Genomic DNA, 19,086 nt, shown 5'->3' with positions numbered 1-19,086 from the left:
GTCTGTTTCTTCGTTGTGATCAGAGGTAAACGTAAACAAAACATTGGTTGTCGTTTTCTATTGTGCTTTTTAGCGTGTTTGGGAAACGCATGATATAAAATCGCCTTTATTTTGATAATTCTGGATTTTCAATCATACAACAAGCTAGTCTATAGAGTGATGGTTTTGCTATTCACCAGTTGTATTATACAATAGATATGACAAACATTAAAATTTGTCTGTATTTTGGGTTGTGTTATAACGGGAAATATATGGTGTTTACACCTATCCTGGTTGTAATTTTGACCATTTTTCAAGTTATTAGAACTTTAAAGTATATTAAATGTTTTATTTATTTACAAGAACAATTTGATATTATAAAGAAATACAGTATAGTACAAAGAAAGTATTGGAAATGGGTAGTAAACACATTTGAATAGGCAAATTGCTGGTTGCCATGGCCGCAATGGAATTATTTCTGTTAGTTGTGTTTCGAAATTCGCGATTTTCCATTTACACGAGGTCATTAATCGACCAAATTCTCGCATAATTCGGGACCCTACTGTATTTGGTTACTTCATTGACTTATGCATATAGACTAGATGTAACTAATGACAGTTTCTTTGAGGGTAGGATTAATACTATCTCACTCAAAGACATTGCCCTGTTACATAACTAGCTCTTTTTTTATATTAACTCTAAGCTAATATAAAAAATTACTCTCAGGTAGTATAAAGAATTACAAGGTTATTCTTGCTTATAGAGGCCTTCATTTATGAACGAGATTTACTAAAATTCCCTTACTCCAAAAACTTAGCTATTATATGTGCAAGATTTGTTATAAAATAATCACATTATGTTTTGTATTCACAGTCTATCCCATTTTAAAAATTACTTACATCTTCATAGGCACAACAGCCATAACCTCCTTCAGCTACTTCACAGCAAGTTGCACCATCAGGACACTCTGTCTGGTCAGGGCACATTTCATGCAAGTCTACTTCTGGCATTCCCTTGTGCGTGTCATCACTTTCTGTGTCATCATCCTTTAAAATTAAAAATAAAAAGCTACTCAAATCTTATTCACCTAAAAAGATGAGATAGTTACAAAAGAAATGTTTTAGCTTTATAATACATTGTAATAACTTAAAAAAAAATAGAAATACAAAATTAGCAGGATTTATTCTTCTTAAATTTACAGAATGGTTCTACATACTGTATAGAATAAATCTCTAATTTGCGATACAAAATAATTGTGGGAAAAACTTTAGATGTGGTAGAAATCCAGCTAAGGTAAAGCAAGTATATATCCTAGGTTCAGGAGGTAATATATAAAAGAGGTGGCTAAAAACCATCAATTGTAACAAAGATGGATAAAGTATAAATTTTAGGAAATGGCAAAGAAAATGAAAGAAAGGAGATATTAGTAAAGGATGGAATGGTTGATGTGATAAAGGGGAGAATAAATGTAAGAACAATAATTATTAAAATGAACAGGAAAAAGGGGGAGCCATGTGTTTTAGTTAATGTTCCACAATCCGAAAGTCAAGAAAGCCAAATTATTTTAGAAATCCTACTAGATGCTGTATCTGCTAGACCAAATTTAAACAAACTACGAATAAGAGATCCAAATAATTAACATTGCTGTTTTTTTTCCAGATTTCTTTACAAAACTTAAATTTTGGCGAGCAAATTATTGGAATTTTTTTCCAAGAAAGAAATTTAAACATATGAAATTATAACATTAGCTTTTTCAAATATGATAATCACCACTTATGCCTATTGATACAAAGGCCTCCTTTTCAAATATACTCAACCATTTTTTTTATTGTGCAAGATCTATACATTAATTTGTTTTAAAACTGTTCTTTATTGCTTTTTTTCTTGACTTATTCACTTTTCTTGGTGTGTATAAGTGATTGGCCATGTATATTGTTTTTAATTGGTACAAAGCAGTCAAACATGCTGTGATTCAGCAGGTGGTGGATTTGTTTATCTTAAGGGTGGACTGTACCAAGAAGGCTTTGAAATATACACTCTCCAATAAAACAAACCCTCATTACACAATAGGAATATGAGCAAATGTACAAATGAAAAAATGACAGGTGTAAATCAAATATAAAAAAAAATATTAGCTTGAATATAAGTAGCAGTAATAAACTACAATAGCATTAAATGAATTATATCAAGCAATAAATGTGTAAAAATATAGATGTTTAACCAATCCACAATAACTTGCATCAAAGAAATCTATGATTATGAACCTGGTAGTCTCAACTGACTGAATAGCAAAGATAAATTATCAATTTACTGCTTATACTATATCAATTATGCCAAAGTTTCTGGCCATTCATAGAGAAAAACTTGCCTCAGAATCTCTTTGTAGTTTAGTAGGATTAATGGTCACAGGATATTGAAAATCTCCAGATTCCTTTCGGCATCCACTATCAGAGCATTGGTATCCATGGGGACAACAATGTACCTTATCTGCACAGCAAGTTGCCTAAAAATAAAATAAAATAATTACCCTACAGTACCTGAATTACACATTAGCACAACTACAGGCCAAAATACAGCGTTTTATCTTGAAAGGTTTCATGGATATTATGTCTCCTTAAGGTAAAATTTTATATTACTATATTTCAAAGTTTCATATGATTGAACAGTATATTTATGACCAATTTTCTTGCATTAGGCCTACTTATGTTTTCATGTCTTAAGGTGTGTTTTGTGTCCGACATCATGACTTTACTAAACTATACTATACTAAATTAGCATAGGACCCCAATGCTAATTCAATATTATTTAGGCGTTTCTAGAAATACGTTGAAATTTAGCTTTTAACATGGTGTAGGAAGGGTTCTCTGTGGAAACCTGATCAACAACCGTATATTCAAAACCCCATTTGGTTTATAGATGGTACAATACTACATAATTATAAATTGTCACTAGAAATTGAAAATATTTCCCTACCCAAAACAAATTATTTTTTTATAACTACAACACATCAATTCTCTCAACTGTTGAACTATGTAAAAGATGAGGGGAGTATTTTTCATCCACTGAATAAATGAGGTGGGATACACTTCATCAAATACATCAGTGAGGGAGGGATAATTTTCCTCACCTATATCAAATGATTACTTGAAATAAGTTATATGTTGAGTGTATTATTCTCAAATGTAAGAGCAAAAACAAATATAACAAAATCTAACCTTTTCCATAGGACAGCATCCATAATCGCCATCCTCCAGTTGACAACACGTATTGCCATCTGGGCATGGATAATCATCTGGGCAAATAACACTACTTACATTTGTTGTTGTTTTCAGTGACACCTGCTGAAAAATGGAGGAATATAAAAATTAAAAGCGCCAACGTTATCCCTGCGTGTCGTAAGAGGCGACTGAAAGGGACGGGACGAGGGGACTGGGAACCCCCTCTCCCGTATCTACATCCTGTGAGACATCAACAAAGAGATGGAGCTGGGGGGAGAGTGACTGCTCCCCGCACTCTAGTTTTGGGGTGTTTGAATGTGCGTGGATGTAGTACGATAGAAAGTAAAAGATGTGAAATTGGAAGTATGTTTAGGAATAGAAGGATGGATATATTGGCCTTGTGTGAGGCGAAGATAAAAGGAAAGGGTGAAGTGATGTTTGGTGAAATGTCTGGTAGAGTGTCTGGGATTGAAAGGGGAAGAGCGAGAGAGGGTGTGGCTTTATTGCTGAGTGAATGGATGACAGGTAAAGTAGTGGAATGGAAGGAGATATCATCTAGGTTAATGTGGGTAAGGGTAAGGTTGGGTAGGGAATGTTGGGCGTTTGTCAGTGCGTATGGGCCAGGTAGTGAGAAAAGTGAAGAAGAGCGTAATGAGTTCTGGAATGAATTAATTAGGTGTGTAGAAGGACTGGGTAGTTGTCATGGGCGATTTAAATGCTAGAGTGGGCGCTGGAGAGGTAGAAGGTGTCATTGGGAATTATGGCGTACCAGGTGAAAATGAGAGTGGTGAGAGACTGGTAGATGTGTGTGTTGAGCAAGAGATGGTGATAAGTAATAGCTTTTTCAAAAAGAAAGATAAAAATAAGTATACATGGGTAAGAGTGCCAAATGGAAGAGTAGTAGAAAGGGCATTAATGGATTATGTGTTGATAACTAAAAGCATGTTTGTAAGATTGAAAGACGTGCATGTGTTTAGGGGTATGGCTAACGGCATGTCTGATCATTTTTTGGTGGAAGGAAAATTAGTTATAGCAAAAGAGTGGGGGAATAGAGTAGGTGGATGTAAAAGGGAGCTAGTGAGGGTTGAAGAGCTAATAAAACCGGGGGTAAAAAGTAACAGGGAGATTTTCTAACTGGTTTGAGAGTGAGGGGGAATGAAGGAAAGTTGCCAATTAGTCATTTAACCCGTACTTGCCATACAAACTGGATTTTTAGCTAGCAAATATTTGAGCGGTTTGCAATGCCCTAAATTAATTTGGGAATCACAACCCGCGCTAGCTGTGTGTATGTATATATATATATATATATATATATATATATATATATATATATATATATATAAAATATATAATATATAATATATAATATATAATATATAATATATAATATATAATATATAATATATAATATATAATATATAATATATAATATATAATATATAATATATAATATATAATATATAATATATAATATATAATATATAATATATAATATATATATATATAATATATATATATATAATATATATATATATAATATATATATATATAATATATATATATATAATATATATATATATAATATATATATATATAATATATATATATATAATAATATATATATAATAATAATATATAATAATATATAATATATATATATATATATATATATATATATATATATATATATATATATTATATATATATATATATATATATATATATATATATATATATATATATATATATATAATATATATATATAATATATATATATATATATATATATATATATATATATATATATATATATATATATATATATATATATATATATATATATATATATATATATATATATATATTATATATATATATATATATATATATATATATATATATATATATATATATATATATATATATATATATATATATATATATATATATATATATATATATATATATATATATATATAATGTACAGTATATATCAATCAAATGCAGCCATTTCTAGTCAACTGCAGGACAAAAGGCTTAGACAAGTTGTTAGTCATGTCTGGGGTTAGGCTATTGTCATCACCGCGCTGGCACCAGCGGATTGGTGATGGTGGGAGACTTGTATGATTGCTCATAGCAAACCAACCTAGTACGGGTGGCTCTGACTAATACAGCTTTGATGATCATGGCACTATACAACCCCTTTCACCACCCTGTTAAGGTATCCCCACTCAGAAGGATATGCCATAAATAGTCTACTATCTGCACAATTCCTCACAATTACACAATTGGTAACTTGGAAAAACTTGTGAAAAATTGCTTATATGAGGGCAAACAAAATAAAGAAGAGAAAAACGCCCATTCTATCTCACCCTGGAACTTTGGATTTTAGAGAAAAATGTTATTTTTATTAATAAAATAAATTTTTGAATATACTTACCCGGTGATCATATAAGCTGTCAGCTCTGCTGCCCGACAGAAAAACCTAAGGACAAAATACGCCAGCGATTGCTACTCAGGTAGGGGGTGTACATCAACAGCGCCATCTGTCGAGCAGGTACTCAAGTACTCCATGTAAACACAGAACCAATTTTCTCCTCGGTCCACTGGGTCTCTATTGGGGAGGAAGGGAGGGTCCTTTAATATATGATCACCGGGTAAGTATATTCAAAAATTTATTTTATTAATAAAAATAACATTTTTCAATATTAAACTTAGCCGGTGATCATATAAGCTGATTCACACCCAGGGGGGTGGGTAGAGACCAGCATTACATGTTTACATTATGAGCTAAGTATTTTGTATTTCATTTTAGCAGTTATTCAAAATAACAAACATAAAATAAATAAGTACCTGGTAAGGAAGTCGACTTGAACAATTACTCTGCCTTTTTAAGTACGTCTTCCTTACTGAGCCTCGCGATCCTCATAGGATGCTGAGCGACTCCTAGGAGCTGAAGTATCAAGGGTTGCAACCCATACTAAAGGACCTCATCAAAACCTCTAATCTAGGCGCTTCTCAAGAAAAGAATTTGACCACCCGCCAAATCAACCAGGATGCGAAAGGCTTCTTAGCCTTCCGGACAACCCAAAAACAACAATAAAAAACATTTCAAGAGAAAGATTAAAAAGGTTATGGAATTAGGGGAATGTAGTGGTTGAGCCCTCACCCACTACTGCACTCGCTGCTACGAATTGCTGCTACGAATGGTCCCAGGGTGTAGCAGTTCTCGTAAAGAGACTGGACATCTTTAAGATAAAAAGACGCGAACACTGACTTGCTTCTCCAATAGGTTGCGTCCATTATACTCTGCAGAGATCTGTTTTGTTTGAAGGCCACTGAAGTTGCGACAGCTCTAACTTCATGTGTCCTTACCTTCAGCAAAGCATGGTCTTCCTCATTCAGATGGGAATGAGCTTCTCGTATCAACAGTCTGATATAATAGGAAACTGCATTCTTCGACATAGGTAAAGAAGGTTTCTTAATAGCACACCATAAAGCTTCTGACTGTCCTCGTAAAGGTTTAGTTCGTCTTAAATAGAACTTAAGAGCTCTAACAGGGCATAAGACTCTTTCTAGTTCATTTCCAACCAAATTAGAAAGGCTTGGAATATCGAACGATTTCGGCCAAGGACGAGAAGGTAGTTCGTTTTTGGCTAGAAAACCAAGCTGTAAAGAACATGTAGCCGTTTCAGATGAAAATCCGATGTTCCTGCTGAAGGCGTGTATCTCACAGACTCTTTTAGCTGTTACTAAGCAGACGAGGAAAAGAGTCTTTAAAGTGAGATCTTTAAAGGAGGCTGATTGTAGTGGCTCGAACCTTTCTGACATAAGGAATCTTAGTACCACGTCTAAATTCCAACCTGGTGTGGCCAAACGACGCTCCTTCGAGGTCTCAAAAGACTTAAGGAGGTCCTGTAGATCTTTGTTGTTGGAAAGATCTAAGCCTCTGTGACGGAAGACTGCTGCCAACATGCTTCTGTAACCCTTGATCGTGGGAGCTGAAAGAGATCTTTCCTTCCTCAGGTATAAAAGGAAGTCAGCTATTTGAGTTACAGAGGTACTGGTTGAGGATACTGATACCGACTTGCACCAGCTTCGGAAGACTTCCCACTTCGACTGGTAGACTCTTAAGAGTGGATGTCCTCCTTGCTCTAGCAATCGCCCTGGCTGCCTTCTTCGAAAAGCCTCTAGCTCTCGAGAGTCTTTCGATAGTCTGAAGGCAGTCAGACGAAGAGCGTGGAGGCTCGGGTGTACCTTCTTTACGTGTGGCTGACGTAGAAGGTCCACTCTTTGAGGAAGAGTTCTGGGAACGTCCACCAGCCATTGCAGTACCTCGGTGAACCATTCTCTCGCAGGCCAGAGGGGAGCAACCAACGTCAACCTTGTCCCTTCGTGAGAGGCGAACTTCTGCAGTACCTTGTTGACAATCTTGAACGGGGGGAATGCATAAAGGTCTAGATGGGACCAATCCAGTAGAAAAGCATCTATATGAACTGCTGCTGGGTCCGGGATTGGCGAGCAATAATTTGGGAGCCTCTTGGGCATCGAGGTTGCAAAGAGATCTATGGTAGGTTGGCCCCATGTGGCCCATAGTCTCTTGCATACATTCTTGTGAAGGGTCCATTCTGTTGGGATGATTTGACCCTTCCGACTGAGGCGGTCCGCCATGACATTCATGTTGCCTTGAATGAACCTCGTTACTAGAGACAGGTTTAGATCTCTTGACCAGGTGAGGAGGTCCCTTGCGATCTCGTACAACGTCATAGAATGGGTCCCTCCTTGCTTGGAGATGTACGCCAAGGCCGTGGTGTTGTCGGAGTTCACCTCCACCACCTTGCCTAGAAGGAGGGACTTGAAGCTTTTCAAGGCCAGATGAACTGCCAGTAGCTCCTTGCAGTTGATATGTAACGTTCTTTGCTCTGAGTTCCAAGTGCCCGAGCATTCCCGACCGTCTAATGTCGCACCCCAGCCCGTGTCCGATGCGTCCGAGAAGAGAACGTGGTTGGGGGTCTGAACAGCCAGGGGCAGACCCTCTCTGAGGTTGATGTTGTCCTTCCACCAAGTCAGTGATGACTTCATCTTCTCGGAAATAGGGATCGAGACCGCTTCTAGCGTCTTGTCCTTTCTCCAGTGAACAGCTAGGTGAAATTGAAGGGGACAGAGGTGCAGTCTCCCTAACGCAATGAACTGGTCCAGTGATGAAAGCGTCCCTATCAGACTCATCCACTGTCTGACTGAACATCGGTCCTTCTTTAGCATGTTCTGGATGCATCCTTGGGCTTGACTTATTCTGGGGGCCGACGGAAAAGCCCGAAAAGCTTGACTGTGAATCTCCATCCCTAGGTACACTATAGTTTGGGATGGGACCAGTTGGGACTTTTCCATATTGACCAGGAGACCCAATTCCTTGGTCAGATCTAGAGTCCACTTTAGATTCTCCAGACAGCGACGACTGGACGAAGCTCTTAGAAGCCAGTCGTCCAAATAGAGGGAGGCTCTGATGTCTGCTAAATGCAGGAATTTGGCAATATTCCTCATCAGTTTCGTAAAGACAAGAGGCGCCGTGCTTAGGCCAAAGCACAGGGCTTGAAATTGGTAGACAACCTTCCCGTAAACGAACCTTAGAAAAGGTTGGGAATCTGGGTGGATGGGGACGTGAAAGTAAGCGTCCTTGAGGTCTAAAGAGACCATCCAGTCTTCCTTCCTGACCGCTGCTAGAACAGACTTTGTCGTCTCCATGGCGAACGTCTGCTTTGTGACAAAGACATTCAGAGCACTGACGTCTAGCACCGGTCTCCACCCTCCTGTCTTCTTTACCACTAAGAAGAGACGGTTGTAGAAGCCCGGGGATTGATGGTCCCGGACTTTGACTACCGCTCCCTTTTCCAGTAAGAGAGACACCTCTTGCTTCAAAGCTAGTCTCTTGTCCTCCTCTCTGTACCTGGGAGAGAGGTCGATGGGAGTCGTTGCTAGAGGGGGCTTGCGCAAGAATGGGATCTTGTACCCTTCTCTGAGCAACTTCACAGATTGTGCATCTGCACCCCTGTTCTCCCAGGACTGCCAGTAGTTCTTGAGTCTGGCTCCCACTGCTGTCTGAAGAAGGTGGCAGTCAGACTCTGCCTCTAAAGGACTTGGTACCTTTCTTCTTACTCCCACGTTTCCCTTCGGCACGAGCACCTCCTCTGCTGGAGGCTCTGCCACGAAAGGGCGGAATAAATCTTGACGCTGGAGTATCCATCCTGGGTCTAGACACGGTAGGCAAAGAGGTGGCTTTGCGTGCAGATGACGCAACCAGGTCATGCGTGTCTTTTTGAATCAAGGAGGCAGCAATCTCCTTGATCAACTCCTCTGGGAAAAGGCACTTCGAGAGAGGAGCAAACATAAGCTCCGATCTCTGACATTGTTACTCCAGCTGACAAGAAGGAGCAAAGGTTTTCCCGTTTCTTGAGGACCCCGGAAACGAACGAAGCCGCAAGCTCACTGGAACCGTCCCGTATGGCCTTGTCCATGCAGGACATAATGAGCATGGAAGTTTCCTTGTCAGAAGGGGAGGTCTTCCTGCTCAACGCTCCCAAACACCAATCCAAAAAGTTAAACACTTCGAAGGCTCTGAACACTCCTTTCATCAGATGATCTAAATCTGAAGGAGTCCAACAAATCTTGGAGCGTCTCATGGCCAGCCTGCGGGGAGAGTCTACTAGACTTGAGAAGTCGCCCTGGGCAGAGGCAGGAACTCCCAAGCCGAGAACTTCTCCCGTGGCATACCAGACGCTCGATCTGGAAGCGAGTTTCGCAGGGGGAAACAAGAATGCTGTCTTCCCAAGGTGCTTTTTGGACTGCATCCAATCTCCCAACACTCTTAAAGTTCTCTTGGACGAGCGGGCGAGGACGAGCTTCGTAAAGGCAGGCGCGGATGACTGCGTGCCTAAAGCGAACTCAGATGGAGGAGAGCGTGGGGCTGCAGAAACAAACTGATCAGGATACATATCCTTGAACAGTTCAAGAACTTTCCTAAAGTCCAAGGAGGGAGGCGTGGTCTTGGGTTCGTCGATGTCCGTGTGCGGGTCGTCAAGGTGTGCAGCGTCGTCATCATCAGAGAGTCCATCGTCTGAATGCTGAGGAGGAAGCGGCAAAGGAGTAGGAATTGGCTGGTCAGCTGAGTCCAGCAGCACGGGTGCATGCGTGACTGCACTGGACGCAACGTCATGGAACTGTTGGCCAGTCTGTGAGCTGGCAACAACCATAGCTGCGCGGGGGCGCAAAGCGTCTACTCCTGACTGTCTAGTCTGCTGTGGGCGAGTAGTGGTAACCACAGTGGGTTGCGGAGGTTGACGCACCGCGTCAAAACAAAACAACTTAGGTTGTTGTTGTAACTCGCGAACGTCAACGGAGGGTTCCGTGCGTCGCTGAACGTCAACATGCGGCTGGCAGGGTACACTGCGCATGGGTGGCGGGACTCTCACAGCTGGAGTGCGGGAGAAGGTAGCCTCAGCGTCAACTGGACGCACAACCGTGGTTGGTTGTAGGCTAACGGGTGCAGCGTCAACCTTCTCCGCACGAAAGTCCTGCATTAAAGATGTTAACTGTGTCTGCATGGTCTGCAGCAAAGACCACTTAGGGTCTACAGTAGCAGGTGCGGCAACAGACGGTGTTACTGCCTGTTGCGGTACCGCTTTGCCTCTCTTAGGAGGTGTGCAGTCATCGGAAGACTGCAGCGAGTCCGAACTGACCCAGTGGCTACAACTGGGCCGTTGGACTTGCGCGGAAGAGACCTTGCGTTTGAGAGGTCATGAGACCTTGGTCCATTGTTTCTTCCGAGAAACATCTTCCGCAGACGAGGAATAAATGGGCTCTCTCGTCTTCTTGTGGGTGGGGCGATCTTGGCAAGATACGTCCGAAACCACGGAGGGAACGTCTGTCCGCTGATTAAAGCCTGTCGAACCCTTTGGTCGTACAACATTGCTTCTCCCCTGGGCTTGGGAGCTTGCAAGAGGTCCCGGACTGGGAGGACGACAGGCACGAACAGACGCACCCTCAAGCGCAACACTAACACTTTCCACAACACTACCACTCACTTTGTCACTACCCACTGCACTCTTACCCTTCAACTCCTTGACGTCTGCCATGAGTTGGTTACGGTCACTCGCCAATGACTCGACTCTCTCACCCAGAGCCTGGATGGCACGCATCATATCTGCCATCGAAGGTTGTTGAGTGCTAGAAGGGGAATCAGGAGCAACCACTACAGGGGAAGGAATAGGTTGTGGGGCATGGGGAGAGGAAAAATCAACGGAGCGAGATGAACTTCTCCTGACTATCTCTCTCTAGCCTACGTGAATATTTCAGGAATTCGAGAAAATCGAATTCCGAAAGCCCAACGCATTCCTCACATCGATCTTCCAATTGACAGGTTTTACCCCGACAATTGGAACAAATGGTGTGCGGATCGATAGAGGCCTTCGGAAGACGCCTTGAACAGTCCCTAGCACTACACTTTCTGTATTTAGGGACTTGAGAAGGGTCAGCCATCTTGAATTAGTCAGAGGGGAATTCAAAATCTATCCAAGTCGTCAACAAATAATCCAAAATTCAATCAAAGAATGCAAGGAAGTATTGAAGATAACCTCTGCAAAGCGAAAGCTAATAACTAGAAATGTGTACTTCACCAAAATCTGTGAAAACCAATCCAGTAAGCAACAGCGTATTTAGTAGGTCTTGCCGGTGGCACGACAAGAGAGAAAATTGGTTCTGTGTTTACATGGAGTACTTGAGTACCTGCTCGACAGATGGCGCTGTTGATGTACACCCCCTACCTGTATAGCGATCGCTGGCGTATTTTGTCCTTAGGTTTTTCTGTCGGGCAGCAGAGCTGACAGCTTATATGATCACCGGCTAAGTTTAATATTGAAAAATCAAAAATTTTAAGTAATTTTTATTTTTCCTAACATACTTACCGAGAACTACTTTCTTAGAAGTTACCTGTAATCTCCTCTCTACCGACCAGAGTTTTGTGTAGGATAACCTAAAACCCGTTTTCTATGAAGGGCTACCTCGGGCATTAGAGAACGTGCCCCGAGGGTAGCTTTGCGCTAGGTCGAGGTCCTCTTGGGTCGTCAACGCCAGTAAGTTCTTTGGATGTTGCACAATACTCGCAAGGGCAGAGAGGCACTCGGGGAAGGAAGGGAGGGCCATTACCCGAAAGTAGTTCTCAGTAAGTATGATGGAAAAATAAAAATTACTTAAAAATTTTTATTTGTTCCAACACGAATACTTACCTCGAACTACTTTCTTAGGAGACTTACACTTTAGGAGGCGGGAGTGCCTTTTCTGACCTACAGACCCAGTAAGCAGAAGCCAAGAGGCCTAGGAATAACGGCACATACTAGAAAAACGGACGATAGGGTAACTACACAAAGAGCTCACGTTAGTGTCTAAGTACTCACCCTTTGAAAAACTTCTTCTGATGTTGCATCCAGTAACGTAGTTGCGGAGAACGTGTGATCCAATGGTTACAAGAGGGTTATCTCCGATGAGGATAGGGAAAAACGGGGAATAGGATGAAAGGGAACGAACCTTTGTCTCCCGGTTTGCTATCCACGATTGAGCCTGTGGCTTTTACCGTTAAATCACTTGGAGAGCGGAGATGACTGTCCCAATGGAGAACCCGTCTAAGGACTTCCTCGAGTAGTCCTTGAGGTAATGGGCAGTAAAAGTCGACTGGTTAGACCAGGTACCTGCCCGAAGGATCTGACCCACTGCCATGTTTTTCTCAAAGGCTAAGGACGTGCTCAGACCCCTGATGTCATGGGGTTTGGGGACGCCTGGCACGGCCAGATCTTCTTCCCTGTAGGCCCTGGTAATAACTTGTCTCAACCAGAAGGAAATGGTGTTCTTGGATACTTGCTTCTTAGTAACACCCGTGGAGACGAAGAGGCTCTTGATGCCTGGCCAGAGATGAGCCGTCCTTTCAAGGTACAGTATTTTCTAATGGCACAGACCGGGCATAATTTCAAATCCTCAGCATTACCAGTCTTAGGGATGGCTGGTAGAGAGAAACCTTCAAATTTAGGATCCCAGACAGCTGGGTTCTGGGTCTTTGCCATAAAAGAAGGAACGAACTTGAAAGATATTTCTTTCCACCCCCTCGAATGAGAGACGTCATAAGACAGCCCATGGATCTTCCCTACTCTCTTAGCGGAAGCCAAGGCTAGCAAAAAGACTGTCTTGAGAGTGAGATCCCTGCCTACGATATCTTTCAAAGGTTCGAAGGACCCTAGCTAAGTCCCACTGAGGTACCCTAACTGCTTGTGGGGGGCAGGACTGCTCGAAGCTCCTGACAAGCATCGAGATGTGCCTAGAGGAACCCAGGTTGATGCCCTTCAGGAGGAAGACTTGGCCCAAGGCGGCCCGTACCCCTTTTATGGCTGGGATTGACATTCCCATTTTGTCCCTGAGATATACCAGAAAATCCTCTATGTCTGGGACCGAGGCTTTGAGGGGTTTAATGTGCCTCGAAGCGCACCACTTCGTGAAAGAGGCCCACTTAGCTTGGTAGACCGCAGCCGAAGACCTTCTCAGGTATAGCGACATCCTCTTAGCAGTAGCTGATGAATACCCTTCCTTCTTCAGGAGTCGCTCGATAGTCTCCAGGCGTGAAGACGCAGAGACTGTGGGTTGTCGTGAAATCTGAGAAAATGTGGTTGGTGTAGAAGATCTGACCTGTCGGGGAGTGGCCACGGAGGTTGACTCGCCAGGTCTTTTAGGTCTGCGAACCACTCTCTCCGGCCACCAGGGCGCTACCAAAGTCATCCTTAAGTTCTGGGCCGTCCTTACTCTGTTGAGTACTTGCCTTATCAACGTGAAGGGGGGAAAAGCGTACACGTCTAGGTTGTCCCACCTGTGCTGAAAGGCGTCCTCCAAGGCTGCCTTCGGATCTGGTACAGGAGAACAATACACGGGAAGTTGAGCGTTCAGTTTGGTTGCAAAGAGGTCCATCACCGGGGAACCCCAACGTTGGATGATGCGCTTGGCTACTTCTGGAAGGAGGGACCATTCTGTCCCTACTATTTGGCCCACCCTGCTGAGACCGTCGGCCAGCACGTTCTTTTTCCCGGGGATGAACCTTGCTAATAACACAACCTGGTTCGTTTCTGCCCAATCTAGAATCTCTATGGCGAGATCGCACAATTCCCTTGACTTCAAACCTCCTGGTTTCTTTATGTACGCTACCACTGTGGCGTTGTCGCACATCAGCGCCACAGTGTTTCCCCTTAGTAGATCTGCGAAGTGTAGGCAAGCTTTCTGGACTGCCTTCAACTCTAGGACATTGATGTGTAGGTCCCTTTCCCCGTCCATTCAGGTTCCTCTCGCTGTCTCGTCGAGGAGATGGGCTCCCCATCCCTGGTTGGAGGCGTCTGTGAACAGAAGTAACTCGGGAGGGTCGTTCGCGAAGGGCATTCCCTTGACCGAGTTCGATCGGCAATGCCACCATTCCAGGGAGGGCATCGTGTTTGGTAGGACTGGGATTAGTACTTGTTGCAAGTCCAGTTGGCACCAGAGGTTCTTCAGGTTACATTGGACGGCCCTGAGTCTGATTCTCCCCTGGGGAACCAGTTTTTCCAACGACACCAGATGCCCTATTAGTCTTTGCCCGTCCTTCGCTCTCCTGGGTCGCCCCAATAGGAATGGGCGAATGATCTCCATCAGATTGTTTATTCTGTCTTCCGAAGGAAAAGCTTTTCCCAGAAGGGTATCTAGCGTCCTCCCCAAGTAGGTCGTTCTGGTGGAGGGGGATAGGTTTGATTTTTCCGGGTTGATCACGATACCCAGATCCTTGCAAAACTGGAGAAGTTTCATCCCTTGCTCCTTCAAGAGGTCCTTCGAGGAGGAAAGCAGCAACCAGTCGTCCAGGTATCAGATGAGGCGAATGCCTCGTTCGTGAGCCCACACTGAGACTGTCGTGAAGACTCTCGTGAATACCTGGGGCGCTGTTGACAATTCGAAGCCAAGGGTCTTGAACTGCAGGATCTGGGTGCCCCATTTCACCCGGAGAAACTTCCGACTCGAGGGGTGGACCGGAATTTGGAAGTAGGCGTCCTTGAGGTCTATGGTCATCACGTAATCTTTCTCCCTCAAGGACAGCAGGACTGACTTCGGAGTGTCCATTTTGAAGTCTGTCATCTTTATGAATTTGTTGAGAGCCGACAGATCTATAACCGGCCTCCACCCCCCCGTCGCTTTTTCTACCAGGAACAGAAGACTGTAGAAACCCGGGCTTGGGTGTAGGATCTCCTCCATGGCGCCCTTCTCCAACATGGAGGACACCTCCTCTTGAAGGGCGGTCCTCTTCAACGGATCCTTGGGGACCAGCCACTCCGACCGGATGGCCGGAATTAGAGGGGGTGGTTCTGCTAAGAACGGTAACCTGTAGCCCTCCTTCAGTACGGACACTGTCCAGGGCTCCGCTCCGTGAGCTTTCCATGCTTGCCAATATAGTCTGAGGCATCCCCCAACCTGAGGGTTGGGCAGGGATAGGGGGCCTCCCACTCTATCTCCTCCTGGAGGAGCGGCCTGAACGGCTTCTCCTGGAGGCAGAATAACCTGTCCTAAAGGAGGCTAAAGCTGCTGGGGCTCCTCTACGGGGGGGGGGCTGAGGCGCTGAGGTCCAGGAGGAAGAAGGAGCTTCTCTCCGTCATGCTAGGAGAGGCCCGAGACGTCACGGCGCTGTCTGAGACTGACCTCTTGTAGGGCGGTCTCCTTGCAGGCGTAGGCCTGGGGGTGTTTAATTCTTTTCTTTTAGACACCTTCTCCATAATGGTTTCTAAGTCCTTTAAGGGGAACAAGGAGTCACCCCATAAGGGAAGGCTCCTCATGGCCCGCGCCTCCGTGTCTGGGACCTTTCGGGACACCTTTGCCAGGATGGTGTCTCTCTTGCAGAGTACCCAATTCGCTGTCAGGGCGAGGGATTGGTACGTCAGGAACTTAAAGAGTCTTGCCCCCGGAGGTGATAAGTTCCCTCAGGAGGCTTTGTTGTTCCGGGTCTGTAGGATCAAACATAGCTTGCACCCCTACTAAGGTGGAAGCCCACCAGTCTAACCAAGAGGAGACGTGTACCAGGTCCCTCGACATTTCCTCCATCATCGCAGCCTCCGATGGAGAAAAACAAACTGGGGCTGAAGAGGCTCTGTCCTCCGAGACGCCCTGGCCCAGGATGTCAAGAGAAGGTTCTACTTTGCAGGCTCCAGGCCGACGTCCTTCTGGTACATAGACCTTGCTCTGCGTTTTGAGCCCCTGGAGCAACTTAGAAGAACCGAGTCTTGGGGGCTTCGGCATTACTTGCCACCACTCTATCCACGTGCTCCTGTCCCAGGACGAGATCCCGGGCTGGAGGAAGAGCCAGGGAGGTCTTAGGCTGGGTAGGGGCCTGCATCAGCCGGATAAGGCTGGACCTCCAATAGTCCTCGTCGGTAGCTGCCGGTTCTTCTATCTTGTGATGCCTCCTGATAAGGCCAATCACTCTTCTATAGGCCGAGTCCTCCGTCGGGGAACCCTCTCTACCGTCGGCCGAAGCCTCGGCTTGAGCCCGGGGAGCCGGGTCACCGGGCACTCCCACCGGGCGCCTTGTTCTTGACACAACAGGCACTCCCCTGCAGAGGTACTGGTCCTCCCCGGCGGAGGCTTCCGCACCAGGGGCGGGGGTTAGGACAGGCATCGCCGACCCGGCGAGGACTAGTGTCCCCTCATGTTCCTTGGGGGACGAGGACGCGGATCCCGTGGGCTGACCCGACAGCGGGAACCGTTCCTTTCGGTCCGAGGCTGCACCAGCTGGGCTGGTTCGGCCAGGCTGCCCGTAAGGAAGCGCGGTTCCCCCCGCTGGGCGGGGTGAACCGGAGGCTTTGCGGTCTTATGCCTGCCTGCAGAGGCCTTCTTGCGTATCTCCCTGCGAGGGTCATAACCGTGCTTGGAGGACGGTCTCCTTGGCGAGAAATCCTTGGACCGCCGGTCCGGGGAACACTGTATCTCCGCCTTACGGGGTACGAAAACCCAATCGCCATCGGGTGACCTACTCCTCCTGTGTTTTCTTTGTGGAGAACGGGAGCGCCTCCTGCTGTACCTGGAACGCGATCTTGAGCAGGAACGCCTGCTCGTGGACCGCTCCCTCCGACGTCGATGTTTCCTCCTGGCTTCTTCACCCAACGAGAAAGACTCCTCTGAAGAGCCCGACATCACTGTACTTACCGTACGACGGGCGGGAGCGGGGACCGCGGGGGTCTTCGCGACTCGTTACGTACCCGAGGTAGAGGGTTGCAGGAATTCTCAGGAACTTCCGTGAGAGGGTTTGGGAACGAGGTTTGGCGCCCAACACTAGGGAACCAGGAATCCAGGCCTTCTTCCATCCGCATAGGGGACCTACCTGGTGTCTTAGGAAGCTTCCATCCGAAGGCATCACTCCCTGCGGAACCCAACTTACCCTGGTTGTCGCCGCCTACCGAAGAACCTGAAACACAGGCCCACGAAGGGGGCGAAGACACAGAAACAACGTTGCTACACCACAAGGGGTCATCGGAGGTAACGTGCCCCCCCAAGCACAAAAGCCGAGTCTCCAGAGCTCCCTGACACAGCACTACTGGGCTCCTCACTAGCCCGAGAAGGCCCCGCAACCCCCACTTCACATTCACCAGATCCCTGGGGAAAAATGCTCGGTTCTTTCCCCACGATGGACTTACCTCGGCCCCTACTCTGGGTAGGGGAAGGCGAGACAGAAGCCCCGTTGGACCGTTCACTGGGCGACGGTAGCGGCGAAGAAACACTAGCTTTCCTGGGTGAACGCTTCGACGATTTTCTCTTCTTCGTGCCGTAACGCACCCACTGAATATCACTCCAACCAACACACTCGGGGCACGTATCCGAAGACGAACAAACTTTGCCCCTACAGGAAGAGCAAAGGGAGTGAGGGTCCACTTCAGGTTTGGAGAGGAACGCTCCACACGATTTACCGGCTCTAGGCACAGGACAACGGCGGATTTGCTCCATAACGCACAAACACAAGACACAGGAACGCAGGGATTCAAGGAATACACTGGGGAAGCACAAGGGCGGGAAGTGAGCACACAGGAACGCAAGGGATAAGTATAGGTTACCACGCGGTAAACACGTGGGACACACGCGGCGCACACAAAGGGTCGAGAGAGAACGAGAGAGACGTGGTGACACGTCGCGACCAGAGAACTTACTGGCGTTGACGACCCAAGCGGACCTCGACCTAGCGCAAAGCTACCCTCGGGGCACGTTCTCTAATGCCCGAGGTAGCCCTTCATAGAAAATGGGTTTTAGGGTATCCTACACAAAACTCTGGTCGGTAGAGAGGAGATTACAGGTAACTCCTAAGAAAGTAGTTCGAGGTATTCGTGTTGGAACAAATAGGAAATTATAATTTAATCTAGAATCTTTTCCACAATTTAAAGAAAAGAAATTATCATAATCTAGATCTTTTCCACTAATGGAAAAAACCACTTGAAAATTTTTTATTTCTATTCCCTTTCTCAATGGACTATTTTTCCCTATTGGAGCCCTTAGTCTTATAGCATCTTGCTTCTCCAATTAGTGTTGTAGCTTAGCTAGTGATGATAATAACAACAATAATAACAATAATAATAATAGTAATAATAATAAGAGTTCCAAATATATAATGAATTTTTCCTTGATAAATTTAGAGATTTCTTTTCAAGCAAATACACAAATTTACCTTAGCAATAACAAGTATCAGAAACTCTAATTTAACATAAATTAGAACTTTTTTGAAGTAAACTACTCAAGTTCATAATGAAATAAGAAAATTTTAAATTCCATACCTTTCAACCTTTCATTTTCTACACAATTTATACAG

The 19,086-nt window shown here is 44.7% G+C and overlaps 2 protein-coding genes across 5 annotated transcripts in view; one reads left to right on the top strand and one right to left on the bottom strand.

Annotated features, from left to right (window-relative positions):
- Nucleotides 1-19,086, top strand: part of LOC137629620 (progranulin-like) — a 110,450-nt gene that overhangs the window by 35,826 nt on the left and 55,538 nt on the right. The gene's annotated exons all lie outside the window — the stretch shown is intronic.
- The window catches only part of LOC137629621 (progranulin-like), a 22,027-nt gene continuing 3,779 nt past the window's right edge, over nucleotides 839-19,086 (bottom strand). Inside the window, exons 5-7 of the mRNA XM_068361123.1 lie at nucleotides 3,195-3,320; nucleotides 2,348-2,482; nucleotides 839-1,025 (exon numbers count right to left, since the gene is read on the bottom strand). Of these exons, the coding sequence (XP_068217224.1) occupies nucleotides 864-1,025; nucleotides 2,348-2,482; nucleotides 3,195-3,320 (423 nt within the window). The 3' untranslated portion in view covers nucleotides 839-863. The remainder of the gene's footprint in view (nucleotides 1,026-2,347; nucleotides 2,483-3,194; nucleotides 3,321-19,086) is intronic.

This window comes from Palaemon carinicauda, chromosome 37, assembly GCF_036898095.1.
Source record: "Palaemon carinicauda isolate YSFRI2023 chromosome 37, ASM3689809v2, whole genome shotgun sequence".
Taxonomy (NCBI): domain Eukaryota; kingdom Metazoa; phylum Arthropoda; class Malacostraca; order Decapoda; family Palaemonidae; genus Palaemon; species Palaemon carinicauda.
This window is presented reverse-complemented; position numbering and strand designations above follow the sequence as displayed.